The sequence below is a fragment of the Callithrix jacchus genome, chromosome 10 (genome assembly GCF_049354715.1).
Source record: "Callithrix jacchus isolate 240 chromosome 10, calJac240_pri, whole genome shotgun sequence".
Classification (NCBI taxonomy): domain Eukaryota; kingdom Metazoa; phylum Chordata; class Mammalia; order Primates; family Cebidae; genus Callithrix; species Callithrix jacchus.
Window position 1 is genome coordinate 70,831,972 of NC_133511.1, and position 17,534 is coordinate 70,849,505.

At 39.8% G+C, this 17,534-nt stretch overlaps 2 protein-coding genes and 1 long non-coding RNA gene across 3 annotated transcripts; all 3 read right to left on the reverse strand.

Moving 5' to 3' along the window:
- Window positions 1-2,860: 2,860 nt before the first annotated feature.
- LOC100896962 (uncharacterized) lies at window positions 2,861-4,491 on the reverse strand. Its single transcript, XR_623900.1, has 3 exons — window positions 4,353-4,491; window positions 4,023-4,233; window positions 2,861-3,144 (listed from the first exon to the last, which is right to left on the reverse strand). It is a non-coding gene; the product is annotated as an uncharacterized LOC100896962 (long non-coding RNA).
- A 4,255-nt stretch (window positions 4,492-8,746) lies between these two features.
- Window positions 8,747-10,325, reverse strand: LOC100388732 (hemoglobin subunit gamma). Its single transcript, XM_009007565.4, has 3 exons — window positions 10,181-10,325; window positions 9,835-10,057; window positions 8,747-8,964 (listed from the first exon to the last, which is right to left on the reverse strand). Exons 1-3 carry the CDS (start codon window positions 10,270-10,272, stop codon window positions 8,836-8,838), a joined length of 444 nt encoding a protein of 147 aa, XP_009005813.1. The 5' UTR covers window positions 10,273-10,325; the 3' UTR covers window positions 8,747-8,835.
- A 3,303-nt stretch (window positions 10,326-13,628) lies between these two features.
- Window positions 13,629-15,265, reverse strand: LOC100389093 (hemoglobin subunit gamma). Its single transcript, XM_009007564.3, has 3 exons — window positions 15,121-15,265; window positions 14,775-14,997; window positions 13,629-13,844 (listed from the first exon to the last, which is right to left on the reverse strand). The coding sequence occupies exons 1-3, from the start codon at window positions 15,210-15,212 to the stop codon at window positions 13,716-13,718; spliced, it is 444 nt and encodes a 147-aa protein (XP_009005812.1). The 5' UTR covers window positions 15,213-15,265; the 3' UTR covers window positions 13,629-13,715.
- Between the last annotated feature and the right edge of the window lie 2,269 nt (window positions 15,266-17,534).

Sequence of the window (17,534 nt, forward strand, 5' to 3'; positions counted from 1 at the left end):
GATTTAACTTTTGGATAATTTAATCATTTTTATCTTCAAATACTAGGGAAATAAGAGTTTCCAAGAAAATGTCTCTACCATGAAAGAGATTAAAATTTAGTGGTAGGAATACACAATGAGCAGATTAAGTACTTTAGTAGGAAAAGTGCTAAATATTATGATAAGAAAGAGGCCACAATTGTAGCAGAATTTATATACAGGGTTTCAACCCAGTTAAAATTTTTTTAAAAACAGCTTTTTAGTTGAGATGACATTTAAGACTTAAAGTATGAATACACGATAGGGCAAAATGAGGGAAAGACATCACCCAGAGCAAATGAACATGCGCAAGCTAACGGGGCCAAATGCAGAAATCCAAATTCTCTATATTGACTGAGGTAATTTTGTCAGTGCATTCAAGTATACGTGTGTAACAGTGTGTGTTCTTATGTGAGCATGGAGTGTGTGTGCATGGGATGTTTGTGCATGCAGCATAGGAACTTGTATAGATATATACACACATCTGTATGTGTGTATCAGAGAATGTTTACATTGCTACAACATTTTATATGACTACACGCACAAGCATTCATGCTTCATGTCACTTTGGTATATTTTTCCTGTGTGTCAAGGTGTGTACTTATGTGTTTTCCAGTAAGGGTGAATGTGAAAACTGCTCAGCAAGAAATGAACATCAAGTAACACAGAAAATTGAACCCTCTTCTCTTATTTTAAAATACAGAGTGAGATTTAGAAGGGCAGGGGATAGCACAAGTATAAGAGTTTAAAGTGTGGTTGCTTGAACACAGTATTCCAAGAATGTGCTTAATTTACGTATGCTGCAAGACAGTAACGAGTGATTACTGTGCATGTGCAACTCTTACTTATTCTGCTTTGTGAGTTACTAGTGGGGACTCAAAAACATGACAAAGGAATTTCAGAAGCTGTTAGATGGTAGTACTGCCTATCTATGTGCTCTCACTCAAGAGGTAAGGTGAGGTGAGCTCTTTGGGGTGGACACATATAGGAAATACTTTGAGAAAGAGGTTTTAGGATTAGTGAAACTGGAGAAGAAACGATATGATGTCCTCTAAAACCTATTTCTTGAGTCAGTTTGAGGTTGCTACATACTTCCTAAGGATTTGGGTACGGGAGTTTGATATGATTGCCACAGAATGGCTATATTCATTGCCAGATCCAAACAAGGGGCATATAGCATTTTCTGTTCTATTGATAGATTTCCTTCTTTTCATTCACAGACAGGGATTTTAGCTGCCATCTCTGACTCTGTTTCACAACGCTTTCCAGTTCTGTGGAATCCCTGCCACAACGGTCTCTTTCTCAATTTTTTACTTAATTTAATTGTTTTTATCAACTTTAGTTCTTTATCCATCACCTCAATATGATCACAGCAAGCTCCTCTGACTATATCCAAGTTAGACTTTGTCTAATTAGTTCTATATATATCCATGTGAATCAATTTTCCTAAATTTCTCTATTTATTATGTCACTTTCATATGCCAGAAACTTTAGTGACCTTTTGCTCCAAACAGTAGCTATTTTTCTTGCTTCATCTGGTCTCTGCATCCAATTTCCCTAATTTTACATCACCCTGCCTCCTTTAAACATCTGTATTCTCTTCTATCAATTTAACCTAACATGTTGATTCTTAAATCTCAGCCTTTTAATCTGCTTTTACTCACATAAACAGACTTTTGTCTTCACTAAAAATCAGTTGTTTTCAATATTGATCGCTAAAAAATTTTTTTAATTATAAAAATTTTATATATTTATGAATGCACATGTGTATACAGATAAATAGAAAGAACAAAATCACTACCACTAAAAACAATAAAATTTATGTGTATTTATAAAAACAGAGAGCTAAGCAAAGAGATTATTTACTGGGTAGTGTAATAATGACTTTATAGGTATCAATTAAATTAGTTCTTTCAAAAATCCTTTAAGGAAAATAAACATGATATATCCAATATATTTAGAGATTAATGGAATTATAAATCTGTTTCAGGTCACAGAAGTAGCAGATGAAGTGCTGATGAAAACCAAGACAGCTAGTTCACATGGCTTAGAGATAATTCTCTATTAATACCATTGAAGACACTAAGAAAAAATTCAAAGTTTGGCCTTTGATTGATCTCTAGGAAGCCCAAAATTTGTTGTTTAAAATAAGTAAAAGTGAACTACAGTCACCAAATGAGCTATATCCTGAGTTCATACAAATAATAACCTATACAGAATTTTTTTTTTTTTTTTTTTTGAGACAGAGTCTTGCTCCGTTGCCAGGCGCCAAGCTGGAGTGCAGTGGCACGATCTCGGCTCACTGCAACCTCCGCCTCCCAAGTTCAAGCAATTCTCCTGTCTCAGCCTCCCAGGTAGCTGGAACTACAGGCGCCCGACACCACACCCAGCTAATTGTTTTTTGTATTTTTTAGTAGAGACGGGGTTTCACCTTGTTGGCCAGGATGGTCTTGATCTCTTGACCTCGTGATCCACCTGCCTCAGCCTCTCAAAGTGCTGAGATTACAGGCTTGAGCCACCGCGTCTGGCCCAGAACTTTTAATTTGAGTCCTAACAGATCTTTACACACTATCAACAATCCTCTTACATCTTTCAAGAGTACCTCCATTCCCCTCCCTTTTTTTAAAGACATGGTCTTATTCTAAAGATGACCTCCCCTTCGCAGGAGTAGCTACCCCGCTAAATCCACCCACAAATTCTCTCTTATCTTTCAGGATTGCAAGAAAGTCTCTTCTCTATTCTTAAACTCTCATTCTCCAACGTTCCCATTTCCATCAGAAATGGTGCATCCTTTTGGCTGAATCAACATAAAACATAAAGACAGAAAAAATATATAATGATATTTCTTAGAGAGCACATTTATTTATTTTATTTTTATCATGCAGGAGCTGAGTCTGCAGGCAGAATATTGCTCTTCTCCCCAACATCCTCCATCTAAAGGAGATAAGCTTTTAGGACATGGGTACAAACATAGTGGACCAGTAGCTCCAAACACAGTGGACGGGGAGCTCAGTGGTAATTGCAGGCCACAGCGTTTGTCGGTCTTTTCCCGGAAGCCTGTATCTGTAGGGTAAACTCCTTGCTGAAGTGGGTTGCCAAAACCATCAATATCACGTTGCCTAAGAGCTGGGGAGGGAGTGAAGATAAAAAGGAAATGGTACATAGTAAATAATAGGCCTCAAGCTGGACTTGCGATAAATAAATACAACACTTATTTCCTTTTTGACCAGAGTTTGAGCAACTCTCAGAGTCTTATTTTCACAAAGGTAAGTACACCATTATGGGCTAGACATCAGCTTCAATATGACTGCCCGCCCTGCACCTTCCATTGTGTCCTATCCTTCTCTTACTTGCTATGCCAACTCATTACCACAGCACATTGTGATTAGTTGTTTCACCTTTTTTAAAGACTCCATTAAAAAGTAGGATAATAGTACTTCAAGGAACAGTAAGGGATAGGATAAGTCCCCAGTTATCACACACATACAATTTTCGCAAACACTCATGACAAAAAATCCTGTACCATGTGTACAAAAGCATATCATCATCATTCAGAGGGAAAGGATCTTCTTTTTAAAAGCTTCCCATTACTCTGTTCTAGTTCATCTTTTTCTAACCTCCAGGACTATGCAGAAAAGTGTCTGTTAATTTTCATGGAAAATTTCAATGACCAAAGGCAAGATAAATATACTATTTTCTCTACCTCAACTTTTGTTCCCTCATCCACAAACACTCATTTCAATTCTGGCCAGAATTTTTATATAAGATGTGTTTTTCAGAGCTATCAAATGGTAAGTGGCCTTCCACTATTCATAGTCCTTGCTCTACCAAATTTTAGGTATGTTATTTAAACCAACATAACTCTCAAAATCGATCCCATCACTGAAATATCATATCCCATAGCTGACTCATAGCACAAGAGAAAGGCACCTCTGCTTTCAAAAGTAGCCATCATGCAAATATTTAAGACGAAAGAAGAAAGCATCAGTGTGCCTAGAATTCACAAGGAAGTTCTCAGGGTCCATGTATAGCTTGTCACAGTGCAAGTCATTCAGCATAGCAAAGGTGCCTTATGAGGTCATCCATGAGCCTAACAGCTTTTCTGAAGGAGATCAGCACCTTCTTGCATGTGCCTTGACTTTGGAGTTACAGTCAGAGCCCAGATTGCCAAAACTCTCAAAGTACCTCTGGATCCATGGGTAGACGACCAGGAGACTGGGATAGTCATAATCAAAGAGCAGATACAAAGTCAGAATATGTAAGACAACTAGCTAATCCCTCTTTCAGGAACACTTTCTGCCTTTCTGCACCTTGCTCTGGCTTCTAGTAGCTACCTGCCCAGAATCTCACCTCCAGCCTTCTCACATCAACCTTGCTCCATAGGCTAGTGGCAGCAGCCCTTTCGTCAGCAGTGAAATGCACCAGTGTCAGGTCTGGGAGTTTCCTGGTGATCACAGATGAGCCAGAAGCATGTCTGCACTGCTGCTTCATGTGTGGCTTTTTACTTCTCCTCTTTGGTCCCCAGCCCTTTGCCTCTCCCAGTGAAATGAATCTATTGGTCAAGGGTGTGTTGTGACTCCAAGGATGGGGTTTAGGCAAGAGAAGTTTTGCAAGATGGACACTAGAGTTTCTGATAGCATCTGGGTAGCCCCTCAAGGGGACTTTGCTGTTCAGGCTTAATTTGAAACTTCTCTTCTTTCCCATCCATTTTTCTCCACTACCTCCACCATGTGCAGTTTATATCTCAAGGTCTTCATCACCACTAACCCCTAATAACCTGATTGCTGACAAATAGGAATAAGTTTGAACTGAAAAGGATGAGAATAATGAATATGTTAGCCATCAATTCCTGGGTCAGGAGTTGTGACAATATGACAGCATGTTACTCATCCAGGCTTTATGTGGAAGAAGCCACACCCTTTCTTGGTTTTCAATTCTCTTTAAGACTACATTGAGTACACAAGTTCATTCTTTTTTAGAACAGAAATAAACACCTCTATCCAGCATCCATTTGGAAGAAAGCAGAATAAGAAACAAACTAGGGAAGTAAGGGAAAACTGGGTTTTATTTTGGTGTTTTTAATCCATTTAGTAGTCAGTGTACTTATCTGAGCAAAGGAGATTTCCTCTGAATCACTGAACAATAATTCATGTCCAATTCTACGTATCTACAGAACTTTGCCAGCGCATATAGGTGTTTTAGTGTTGGGGGAGAAGGGTGCTGCTCTGTAAGAATCCATGGCCATCCACGGACATCAGGTCACTTGCGTCTGGCATGTGCTTGATCTACAGTCTAATGCTGTGTTTGACTTGTCTTCATATCTAATCAGACAGAGACATTCTTCACTGACAATATTCCACAGGCTGCCACCTGTGTCTCACATGCTGCACGTCTCATGCATCTCAAACAAGCCATTTCAAGAATAGACAGGGCACACTTCCACCGGGAGAGAGAATAACAGTTTCTTTTATATTCTTACCTTAAAACTTATTGTCCTCCTACTTACAGGTTCAGGATGCTAGTTTGTGTGTTCCCCCTGACATAAACCCTCAAAAGAAATAAAGTTTAGGAAATCATCCCCATGTGTACTTCAAGGAGACTCTAAATTTCAAAGAGTTCAACGCAATATATTCAAGTTGAATTTCTGATATTAGAGACACAATGTTTTAGTCTACTTGATATAGTTGAGAAACAGTTATCTGTTTTACTTAGGAACATGGGGGAAGTTTGTAGTGACAAACAGAATTTGACACAAAACCAGGAAGATTATCTTTAAGAGCAGAGATCAATGATATGAAGAAAAAGAAACAGCAACTTTGACTATACGCAGGAAACACATTAATATTGAGTTGTGGGGACTGGCCTGAAAGAACACCTCAGGTCATGTCCTTTAATGGCCCTAAAACTAATTCCCAACAGAATGGTTCACTGCCATACCTTATTTCCTTAGGTACATACTTCTAAAACCCTGCATATCAGAGAATAGCTGCTCCATTTTTCCATCAGCAAAACAGGGATTCAACAGCTACTGCTAACTTCCACTTTTCTCTCATCCACTCCAGGAAAGTGACCTGGAAGTACTGATTCTTTCTTGTTTGTGCCTGTTCCCCCTTTCCAATTGTTTTCATAATTGTTCCTTTTACTGAGATCTATAAACTCTTATAACATCAATACTAGGTCATCATTGCAGTTGTCAACTTCTCCCTGTGAATCTTCATGCATTAATTCAACAAATAGTCATTAGGTTTCATCTGTCTTCCATTAAGTTTCATATGACATCTATTTATTTGATTCTGAGACTCTTACATGAACTAGACAGGCAGATTTTTTGATCTAATGGTGCCCTTATTGTAGTGAGCAGAGAGGACCAGAGTACATACTAAAAGAAATGAATGAACAAGAGATTTCAGATGGTATTATAGCTCTTGAAAAAACTGTGTCTTGTATCCATAACCATCTGATCTTTGAGAAACCTGACAAAAAGAAGGAATGGGGAAAGGATTTTCAATTTAATAAATGGTGTGGGAGAACTGGCTAAAAAATGAAACTGGATCCCTTCCTTATACCTTATCCAAAAACTAACTCTAGATGGATTAGAGACTTAAATGCAAAACCCCAAACTATGAAAACTCTAGAAAAAAATATCAAGGCAATACCATTCATGATATAAGCACAGCAAAGATGTCATGAGGAAAACACGAGAAGCAATTGCAGCAAAAGCAAAAATTGACAAATGGAATCTAATTAAACTAAAGAGCTTCTGCATAGCGAAAGAAACAACCATCAGAGTGAACAGACAACTTATAGAACGGGAAAACATTGCAATCTGTTCTTCTGACAAAGATCTAATATCCAGAGTCAACAAGAAACTTAAACAAATTTATGAGAAAAAAACCACCGCATTAAAACCACGGCACGCTTTTACCTGCAAAACAAGCCTGCATATCCAGCACACGTACCCCGGCATTTAAGGTGAAATAAAACTGAATTAAAGCGAAAAAAATTGTCATGGCAACATTAGGAAGTTATCCTATATGGCCCAAAAAGAGAAGGCACAAATAATCCAACCCTTGTTTAAGAGCCCATGAAGAAATAACCATAAAAATGAACAACCAGCAGCCTTGGGGGTGCTCTGCCTATGCCGTAGCCATTCTTTTATTTCTTTACTTTATTAAGAAACTTGCTTTGACTTAAGAAAAAAATGAAAAGAAAGTGCATATTGTGCAATGGTAGTGAGTGACTGCATTTCAAGTGAGAAATTTAGGATATGATGGAGGCAGGCAGAAGACGTTTGGAGAAAGAAGTTCCTGAAAGAAGGAAGGGCATGTGCAAAACTCAGAGGCGGGGGGAAAAAAGAAAGAGAGAGAGAAGAAAAAGAATAAAGAATTTGACATTTCACTGTATGTAAAGACATTACAAGTTTAAAGTATGTTGAAGAGCAAATAGGAGAAATCAAAGAGAGGATGCAGTCTCACTATTTGGGTCTTATAGATGAGAGTAGTAGAGTAAGTATTTTACATGGAAACACAGGGAACCAGTGGAGATTTGTAAACCTGAGGTACACATAGTCTCTAATCCACTCAACACCCAAGCTTATTTTTTTCTCCTTCTTCATCTGCCTTACTCAGTGCAAAGTGCTGTAACAAAATACCATACACTGGATGGCTTCAACAACAGAGCTTTTTCTCACATTTCTGAAGGCTGATTTGTGGTCAGGGTTCTCTTCCTGGATCTCAGCCAACTGACTTCTCACTGTGTCCCTCATAGGGAGGAAAGAGAAATGGCAGAGAGAAAAGTGTCTCTGCTTCTGATGAGGAAAATAATTCCATGATGGGGATCTGCTCTCATGAGCTCATCTAAACCTAATTACTTTTAAAAAGCCTCCTCTACAAATAAGGTCAATTTGGAATTGGTGCATCACATGCGAATATTGAGGGGCCACAAACATTAAGTCCATAACAGCACCACAATGAACTCTTACTTATAAACATACATTAACATTCAACTATACAAAAATTCCCTTGAGAACGCCTTCCAATTAATGTACAAATTCATCCCACTACATTTTGATCTCACAGTGCTGGTCTGTTGCTCAGACATGACACGCTGATGCTGACTTGTGAGCTTTTGCAGATACATTTCTTTCTCCTAAGTCCCAACCCTCTGAAGCTTACAATGAGGTCTCTTCCTTAAAATGCTGTGAGCAGTCTGCACACTTGAGGGTATGAAATTAATTTCACTTTCTTAGGCATGCACAGGGACTGTGTAAAGCCAGATGACATTAGAAACAATATTGCCCCTATAAAATAAAACTGCAATCCCTGCCTAAACAGTGACCTCCTAAAGCTTGGAACCCTTTCCCTTCATTAAGAACCATCCTTACTACTCTGCTGCAATCCAGCCCCCAGGCCTTCACTGAACATTTCCCCATCTCTCCCAAACCATCTGTTTCTGAAGAGTACTGTTCTATAGAGATCTTTCTTCCCACCAGATTTCTCCTACACCTTTTCCTCCCACTTGGAGAACTCCCATGTACAAGGTTCTGTATCCCTTAATTATCTTATTGGCTCATCAAAACCCACATTTCATGTAAAAATAAATAAGAAGCATGCACACACCACAAACACACATAGGCATGCAGAAACACATGTACACACATCCATCAATGAAAACCCTTTGTGGCTCATATATTTTAAAGGACAAGGAAAAATAAATAAAGACAATCATGTGTGATCTCTAAGCAGAATAGTTTTATTATTTTTATTGCTTGCAGAATAAAGCCTCTCCTTGGAAGCTCCGCAACGTGGGCAGGGGGCCTCAGTGGTATCTGGAGGCCAGGGCGCTGGCCACTCCAGCCACCATCTTCTGCCAGGAAGCCTGCACCTCAGGGGTGAATTCTTTGCCATAAAGGATTGCCAAAACAGTCACCAGCACATTTCCCAGGAGCTGTTGAGATGAAAGGAGACAACAAATATAAACCCATAGTGAGCAGAGAGCTCCAGCCTGGCCTCCGGATAACTACACACCCACCTTCCACCCAGAATCAAACCTATGTTAACTTCCCTCAAAGCCTGGAATTTGCCTACTCATTAAATGCAGGTAGCTGTTCCACTTGCAGCATTGGTCACTGGCATAATTTAAATCTAGCTATCTTCTTGCCACCACAAACCCTGTATTTTGTAGGCTGAAAACTTTAAAAGAAACACATGCACGCACACACGAACACACACACAGCTGACTAAAAATCTACTCCAGGACAAATGTTTCTATTCTTTCTTTCTCACCCCTGGACACACTTTTGCCTCATCTGGAATTATAGGGCGTAAGTTTGTAATGAAGCATTAGCAGCATGTTATATGTGCCCAGCTAACTATATGAATAGCCTTAGCAATATATGTTTGGCTACCAAGGTTCTCCACTTCAACTGAGCCAATATATGCCTTCTGCCTGCATCTTTTTAATGGCCATACTTGTCCTGCTTCCACATGGTTGCTTTAAAACAAAAAATCAAAATGAGGAAAAGATAAGGTTCTTTCTACTAATATCTAATAAAGAAAAGTCATTGTCCTCATTTCCACAACTCTTTTCTCCAAGCCAAAGTTGTCCTTCTCAATTTTTAAAGACACTCTGTAGGCCCTAAAACATTACCACTGGGTCTCAGTCCACGTAGTCTTCTGGAGTTTCTTAACTCCCAACCCCAATATCTTCAAACAGTTCACACCCTGCAGGTAGCTTCAGCTGTGCTCAGATCAATTCTCATTTGTCTAAGTTACCTCGAGACTAAAGGCAACAGGCTGTCACATCTCCTGGACTCACCCTGAAGTTCTCAGGATCCACATGCAGCTTGTCACAGTGCAGCTCACTCAGCTGGCCAAAGGTGCCCTTGAGATCATCAAGGTTCTTTATGGCTTCTCCCAAGGAAGTCAGCACCTTCACACCATGCGCCTTGACTTTGGGGTTGCCCATGATGGCAGAGGGAGAGGACAGGCTGCCAAAGCTGTCAAAGAACCTCTGGGTCCATGGGTACACAACCAGGAGCCTGTGAGATTGAACAATAGCAGTTTGAAAGTCAGAAGGTGCCACAAATCCTAAGAGGCGGCCTGGACCTTTGCCAGGCACATGTTCCTTTCTTCCCTCCCTTGTCCTGGTCACCAGAGCCTACCTTCCCAGGGTTTCTCCCCCAGCATCTTCCACATTCACCTTGGCCCACAGGCTAGTGATAGCAGCCTTGTCCTCAGCTGTGAAATTACTCATGGTGTCTGGACTAGGAGCTTATTGATAATCTCAGATGTTTCAGAAGCGAGTATGTGGAACTGATAGAGGGTGCTTCCTTTTATTCTTCATCCCTAGGCCCCCACCGGCCCATGGGCCTCAGCTGATACTCTAAGACTATTGGTCAAGTTTGCCTAGTCAAGGCTATTGGTCAAGGCAAGGCTGGCCAACCCATGGGTGGAGTTTAGCCAGGGACAGTTTCAGACAGATATTTGCACTGAGATAATGTGGGTAAGGGGCCCCAAAAGGATACTGCTTCTTAATTTTTTAGAGCCTTTGCCCTGTTCCAATTCAATCATTCTAATGTTTCTCTAATTTATTCTCTTCTTTAGCTAATTTCTTTCTCCCACCATAGAATGTACCAGGACTTCTCTGTCAGCCATTTTTAACCTTCTTGTCTCTAGTTCCAGTGAGGCCTAAAGATTAAAATTAGAGCATGTGACAATTTTTGAAAAGTTTAGGGATTGTGAAATGTGTTTTTGTCATAGGTCCAGGATTTTTGATGACACAAGTTTTAGTCTCTTAGTAAGCATTGGTTTTTAAAGAAGTTCTATACTTAACTTTGAATATCCTCTCTGTGGGTTTGGCCATTATCTCTTCAGTTCTCAATAGTATAGTGAAAACAATTCTTATAAAGCAACAGGTTCAGTGCTGGAATAGATTAATGTTATTTAATGTAATGTAAGACTGAATCCTTACCTTAATCTCTACTTATCTGTACCTGTTTCAAGTAAATCATGTCTGCCTCATCTCAGCAAAATATTTGTTTCCATGTTCAGGTGTATATGTATACACTAGACGATGTGTATTTATCACTGGAAAAGTTTATGTGCTGGGTGATGTCCAGGGTTTTGGTGTAGCTCTTTTTCGTTTTGTAAAGGTGTTGGTGGATGTTCTTTGGCAGGTACTGTGGATTAGAATTAATTATTATGTATAAAAGCTAGGTTCACTTCCCAGGGAATCTTAATGTAATATGTAAGAAATGCATGTGACTGCAAAACAACTCTAAAGAGACAGGGGCTGTTTTTATTGACTAATAGTCCACAGACTATGACAACTCGAATATCACTTTACTTGAGACAGCTTTATCTATGACTCAGTGCTGTTTCTGACATATTGGGCCCTTAACATGGCAGGAAGTATTTATGCGTTATTTGCTATGTTTTGTTTTTGGTTAGTTCGCTTTTGTTTTTCTCTGAAAGTGAACCATGATCTCAGACCTTGCCAGATTATTATGCCAGAAGCTGTTGAAATCTGGCTTATTGGATGCGAGCTATATCTTCAAATTAGTTTATCACCTAAGCAATTAGGTTGATTGAAATTATAATAATATTTGTAAAATCTTTTCAGCCTTCATGATCCTGTGTAAAGCTTATATCTGCTCATTGATGGAGATGGCTAAAGGGCCAGAAAGATACCCATTTACCCATGTAATAAGCCTGTACCTCCTGCACATGTACCTTGGAAATTAAAATGAAATAAAATAAAATTAAAAGAAAAAACAATGCCACGTCAACATCAGGAAGTTCATTTTTATGGTCTATAATGGGTGGCATAAATAATCTCCCCCTGTCTTAGCATACTATCTAAAAATAACCCTTGGGGCTGCTCTGCCTAGGAAGTTGCTATTCATTTATTCTTTCACTTTTTTATAAACTTGCTTTCACTTAAAAAAAAAAAAAAAAGGAAAATATGAATTGTGAAAAAGGAGTGAGTGACTCATTTGAAGTGGGAACTTTAGGACATGATGGAGCCAGGCAGAAGACATTTGGAGAAATACGTTCCTCAAAGAAGAAAGGGCATGTGCAAAACTCGGAGGCTGAGGAAAAGATAGAAAAATAAAGGAAGAACTTGATATTTCACTGTATGTAAAGACATTACAAGACCAAAGTATATTGAAGAAAAAATTAGTGAAATCAAAGTTAGAAAGAAGGGTGCAGGCTCACTATTTGGGTCTTATAGATGAGAGTAGTAGAGTAGGTATTTTATATGGAAACACAGGGAACCAGTGGAGATTTGTAAACCTGAGATGCACATGGTTTCTAATCCACTCAACACCCAAGCTTATTTTTTTCTCCTTTTTCATCTGCCTTACTCAGTGCAAAGTGCTGTAACAAAATACCATACACTGGATGGCTTCAACAACAGAGCTTTTTCTCACATTTCCGAAGTCTGAATTGTGATCATGGTTCTCTTCCTGGATTTCAGACGACTGACTTCTCACCATGTCCTCATAGGGAGGAAAGAGAAATGGCAGAGAGAAAAGTGTCTCTGCTTCTGGTGAGGAAAATAATTCTATGATCAGGATCTGCTGTCATGAGTTCATCTAAACCTAATTACTTTTCGAAAGCCTCCCCTACAAATGGGGCCAATTAGGAGTTGGGGCATCAGCATGTGGCTTCTCTGGAGACACAAGCATTAAGTTCATAACACCATCACATTAAACTAAATGCTTGCTTATAAACATGCATTAACTTTCAATTATATAAGAATTTCAGTGAATCTGTCTTCTCAATTAATGTTATACAGACTTTTCAGACTACATTTTCATTGGACAGTGCTGGTCTGTTGCTCAGACATGACACACTGGTGCTGACTTGTGAGCCTCTGCTGGCTTATTTCCTTCACCTAAGTCCCCATCTCCTCCAGAAGCTCATGCTGAGTTCCCTTCCTTGAAATGCTGTGACCAGTCTGCACCCTTGAGGACTGGGATTAATTTCACTTCCATAAGTATGCATCAACCCTTAAAACGAAAACTTCCTTAGTAAAGTAAGGATGGCTTCACTGTAGTTAATGAAAAGAAAAAAAAAGCTGTTTCCTGCTCTGATCTCTAACACGTGAAGCAGCCCAAAGAGCCTCACAAGGGCTGTGAAAAGCCAGATGCTACTAGAAATAGTACAGCCCTAATAAAATAAAACTGCTATCCCTGGCTAAACCTTCATCTCCTAAAGCTGGAAAACTGTTTTTCATTAAGACCCTTCCTTGCCACTATGCTGCAATCCAGCCCCCAGGTCTGCAGTGAACTTTTCCTGATCTCTACCAAACCATCTGTTTCTGAAGAGTCCTGTCCTGTAGAGCTCTTTCTTCCCACCAGATTTCTCCTATGCGTTTTCCTCCCGCTTGCAGTACTCCCATGTACAAATTTCTATACTGCCTAGTTTTTTTATTTGCTCATCAAAACCCACACCGCATGTAAAAATAAATGAGGAGCATACACATGACACAAATACACACAGGCATGTAAACATACCCATACACACATCCCTCAACATAAACCCTTTGTGGCTTGTATATTCAAAAAGACAGACGAAAAGACAATAACTGAAGACAATCATGTGTGATCTCTAAGCAGAATAGTTTTATTATTTTTATAGCTTGCAGAATAAAGCCTCTCCTTGGAAGCTCCGCATCATGGGCAGGGGGCCTCAGTGGTATCTGGAGGCCAGGGCACTGGCCACTCCAGCCACCATCTTCTGCCAGGAAGCCTGCACCTCAGGGGTGAATTCTTTGCCATAAAGGATTGCCAAAACAGTCACCAGCACATTTCCCAGGAGCTGTTGAGATGAAAGGAGACAACAAATATAAACCCATAGTGAGCAGGGAGCTCCAGCCTGGCCTCCGGATAACTACACACCCACCTTCCACCCAGAATCAAACCTATGTTAACTTCCCTCAAAGCCTGGAATTTGCCTACCCATTAAATGCAGGTAGCTGTTCCCCTTGCAGCATTGGTCACTGGCATAATTTAAATCTAGCTATCTTCTTACCACCACAAACCCTGTATTTTGTAGGCTAAAAACTTAAAAAAAAAATATGCTCACACACACACACTTTCTCTCTCTCTCTCACACACACACACTTTCTCTCTCTCCCCCCGCCCCCCCCCACACACACACTCACAGCTGACAAAAAATCTACTACAGGACAAATGTTTCTATTCTTTCTTTCTCACCCCTGGACACACTTTTGCCTCATCTGGAATTATAGGACGTAAGTTTGTAATGAAGCATTAGTAGCATGTTATATGTGCCCAGCTAACTATATGAATAGCCTTAGCAATATATGTTTGGCTACCAAGGTTCTCCACTTCAACTGAGCCAATGTATGCCTTCTACCTGCATCTTTTTAATGGCTATACTTGTCCTGCTTCCACATGGTTGCTTTAAAACAAAAAATCAAAATGAGGAAAAGATAAGGTTCTTTCTACTGATATCTAATAAAGAAAAGTCATTGTCCTCATTTCCACAACTCTTTTCTCCAAGCCAAAGTTGTCCTTCTCAATTTTTAAAGACACTCTGTAGGCCCTAAAACATTACCACTGGGTCTCAGTCCACGTAGTCTTCTGGAGTTTCTTAACTCCCAACCCCAACATCTTCAAACAGTTCACACCCTGCAGGTAGCTTCAGCTGTGCTCAGATCAATTCTCATTTGTCTAAGTTACCTCGAGACTAAAGGCAACAGGCTGTCACATCTCCTGGACTCACCCTGAAGTTCTCAGGATCCACATGCAGCTTGTCACAGTGCAGCTCACTCAGCTGGCCAAAGGTGCCCTTGAGATCATCAAGGTTCTTTATGGCTTCTCCCAAGGAAGTCAGCACCTTCACACCATGCGCCTTGACTTTGGGGTTGCCCATGATGGCAGAGGGAGAGGACAGGCTGCCAAAGCTGTCGAAGAACCTCTGGGTCCATGGGTACACAACCAGGAGCCTGTGAGATTGAACAATAGCAGTTTGAAAGTCAGAAGGTGCCACAAATCCTAAAAGGCGGCCTGGACCTTTGCCAGGCACATGTTCCTTTCTTCCCTCCCTTGTCCTGGTCACCAGAGCCTACCTTCCCAGGGTTTCTCCCCCAGCATCTTCCACATTCACCTTGGCCCACAGGCTAGTGATAGCAGCCTTGTCCTCAGCTGTGAAATTACTCATGGTGTCTGGACTAGGAGCTTATTGATAATCTCAGATGTTTCAGAAGCGAGTATGTGGAACTGATAGAGGGTGCTTCCTTTTATTCTTCATCCCTAGGCCCCCACCGGCCCATGGGCCTCAGCTGATACTCTAAGACTATTGGTCAAGTTTGCTAGTCAAGGCTATTGGTCAAGGCAAGGCTGGCCAACCCATGGGTGGAGTTTAGCCAGGGACAGTTTCAGACAGATATTTGCACTGAGATAGTGTGGGGAAGGGGCCCCTAAGGGGATACTGTGGCTTAATTACTTTTTAGAGACTTTGCCCTATTTTGGTTCAATCATTCAAATTTTTCTCTGTTCTTCCCTTTGCTAGTTTCTTTCTCCCACCATAGAATATACCAGGAATTCTTTTGTCAGCCTGTTTTACCTTCTTCTTCTCTAGTTCCAGTGAGGCCTGAAGATTAAAATTAGAGCATGTGACAATTTTTGAAAAGTTTGGGGATTGTGAAATATGTTTTAGTCATAGGTCCAGGACTTTTGATGGGACAAATTTTAGTTTCTTTTAGTAAGCATTGGTTTTTAAAGAAGTGCTATACTTATTTTTGAATAGCCTCTCTGTGGGTTTGGACATTATCTCTTGAGTTCTCAATAGTGCCATGTGTGTACCTATGCAACTATCTTGCATGTTCTGCACATGTACCCAAAAACCTAAAATGCAATAAAAAAAAGAAAAAGAAAAAAAATAGTGCAGTGAAAACAATTTTTATAAAGCAACAGTTTCAGTGCAGGAATAGATTAATGTTCTTTAATGTAATATAGACTGAATCCTTGCCTGTATATCTACTTATCTGTACCTATTTGAAATAAAGCATGTCTGCCTCATCTCAGCAAAAGTATTATTTTTTCATGTTCAGGTATGCATGTATACACCAGATGATGTGTATTTATCACTGGATAAGTGTATGTGGTGGCTGATGACCCAGGGTTTTGGTCTAGCTCTTCTGTGGTTTTAAAGATGATGGTAGAATGTTCTTTGGCAGGTGCTGTGGATTAGAATTAATTATCTTGTATAAATGCTAGGTTCACTTCTCCAGGAATTGTATTCTAAGACATAAGATTTGGTTGCATGGAAAACAACTCTAAAGAGGCAGGGATGTTTTTATTGACTCATAGTTTACACATTATGACAACTGGGATATCACTGTACTTTAGACATATGTCTCTCTAACTCAGTGCTATTTCTGACATATTGGCCACTTAACATGGTGGGAGGTATTCATGTTATTTTTTTTTTATTTTTTGTAATGCGTTTTCATGTTTTGGTGAGATTGGTTTGCTTTTTTATTTTTTTCTCTGAAAGTGATTCGTGACCTTGCTAGATTATGATGCCATAAACTCTGGAAATCTGGATTATTGGAGGGGACCTCTATCTTCCCCAGCCTGTCAAGTTGATAGAAACTATAATAATATTGTCAAAATCCTTCCAGCTTTCATAATTTTGTTTTACCTTCTTCTTCTCTAGTTCCAGTGAGGCCTGAAGATTAAAATTAGAGCATGTGACAATTTTTTAAAAGTTTGGGGATTGTGAAATGTGTTTTAGTCATAGGTCCAGGTAATGAGCATATATCGGCTCAAAGTTGGAGATGGGCAGAAAGATACATGTTGACCCATGTGACAAAGCTGCACATGCTGCACTTGTTCCTTGGAAGTTAGAATAAAAGTTGAAGAAGAAAGAAAAAAAGGTTCCTCAAAATATCAGTATCTTCCAGTTACTGACATAATAATAAGGGACTTCTCTCAATCTAAGGGTGGGTGGGAAAGACTTAGGACTGAGGGGAACCCAAATTAGGGTCTCCCTAAGATAGGGGATCTGTGAGATGCCTGTGTACAGATGTTTGACCATATCTGGCAATATGATTGGGTACCACTTGTAGAGCCTGACCTTGGAGGATGTCTCAGAGACCAAGCCCTCTAAGGCCTAAACAAGTGAATCTTCTTTTTTTTTTCCTGAGACGGAGTCTCATTCTGTCGCCTAGGCTGGAATGCATTGGTGTGATCAGCTCACTTCAACTCCCACCTTCCAGGTTCAAGCAAGTCTCCCACCTCAGCCTCTGGAGTAGCTGGGATTATAGGCACTTGCCATCATGCTTGGCTAATTTTGGTATTTTCATAGAGATGTTGTTTCAGCATGTTGGCCAGGTTGGTCTTGAGTTAAAAAAAAATACAAACAAAGATAAATGAAATAAAAAGCTCAATCTTTGAAAAGATAAATAATAAATAAATGTGATACACCACATAAAAAGAATTAGAAACAAAAATCCCATGATTATCTCAATAGCCATAG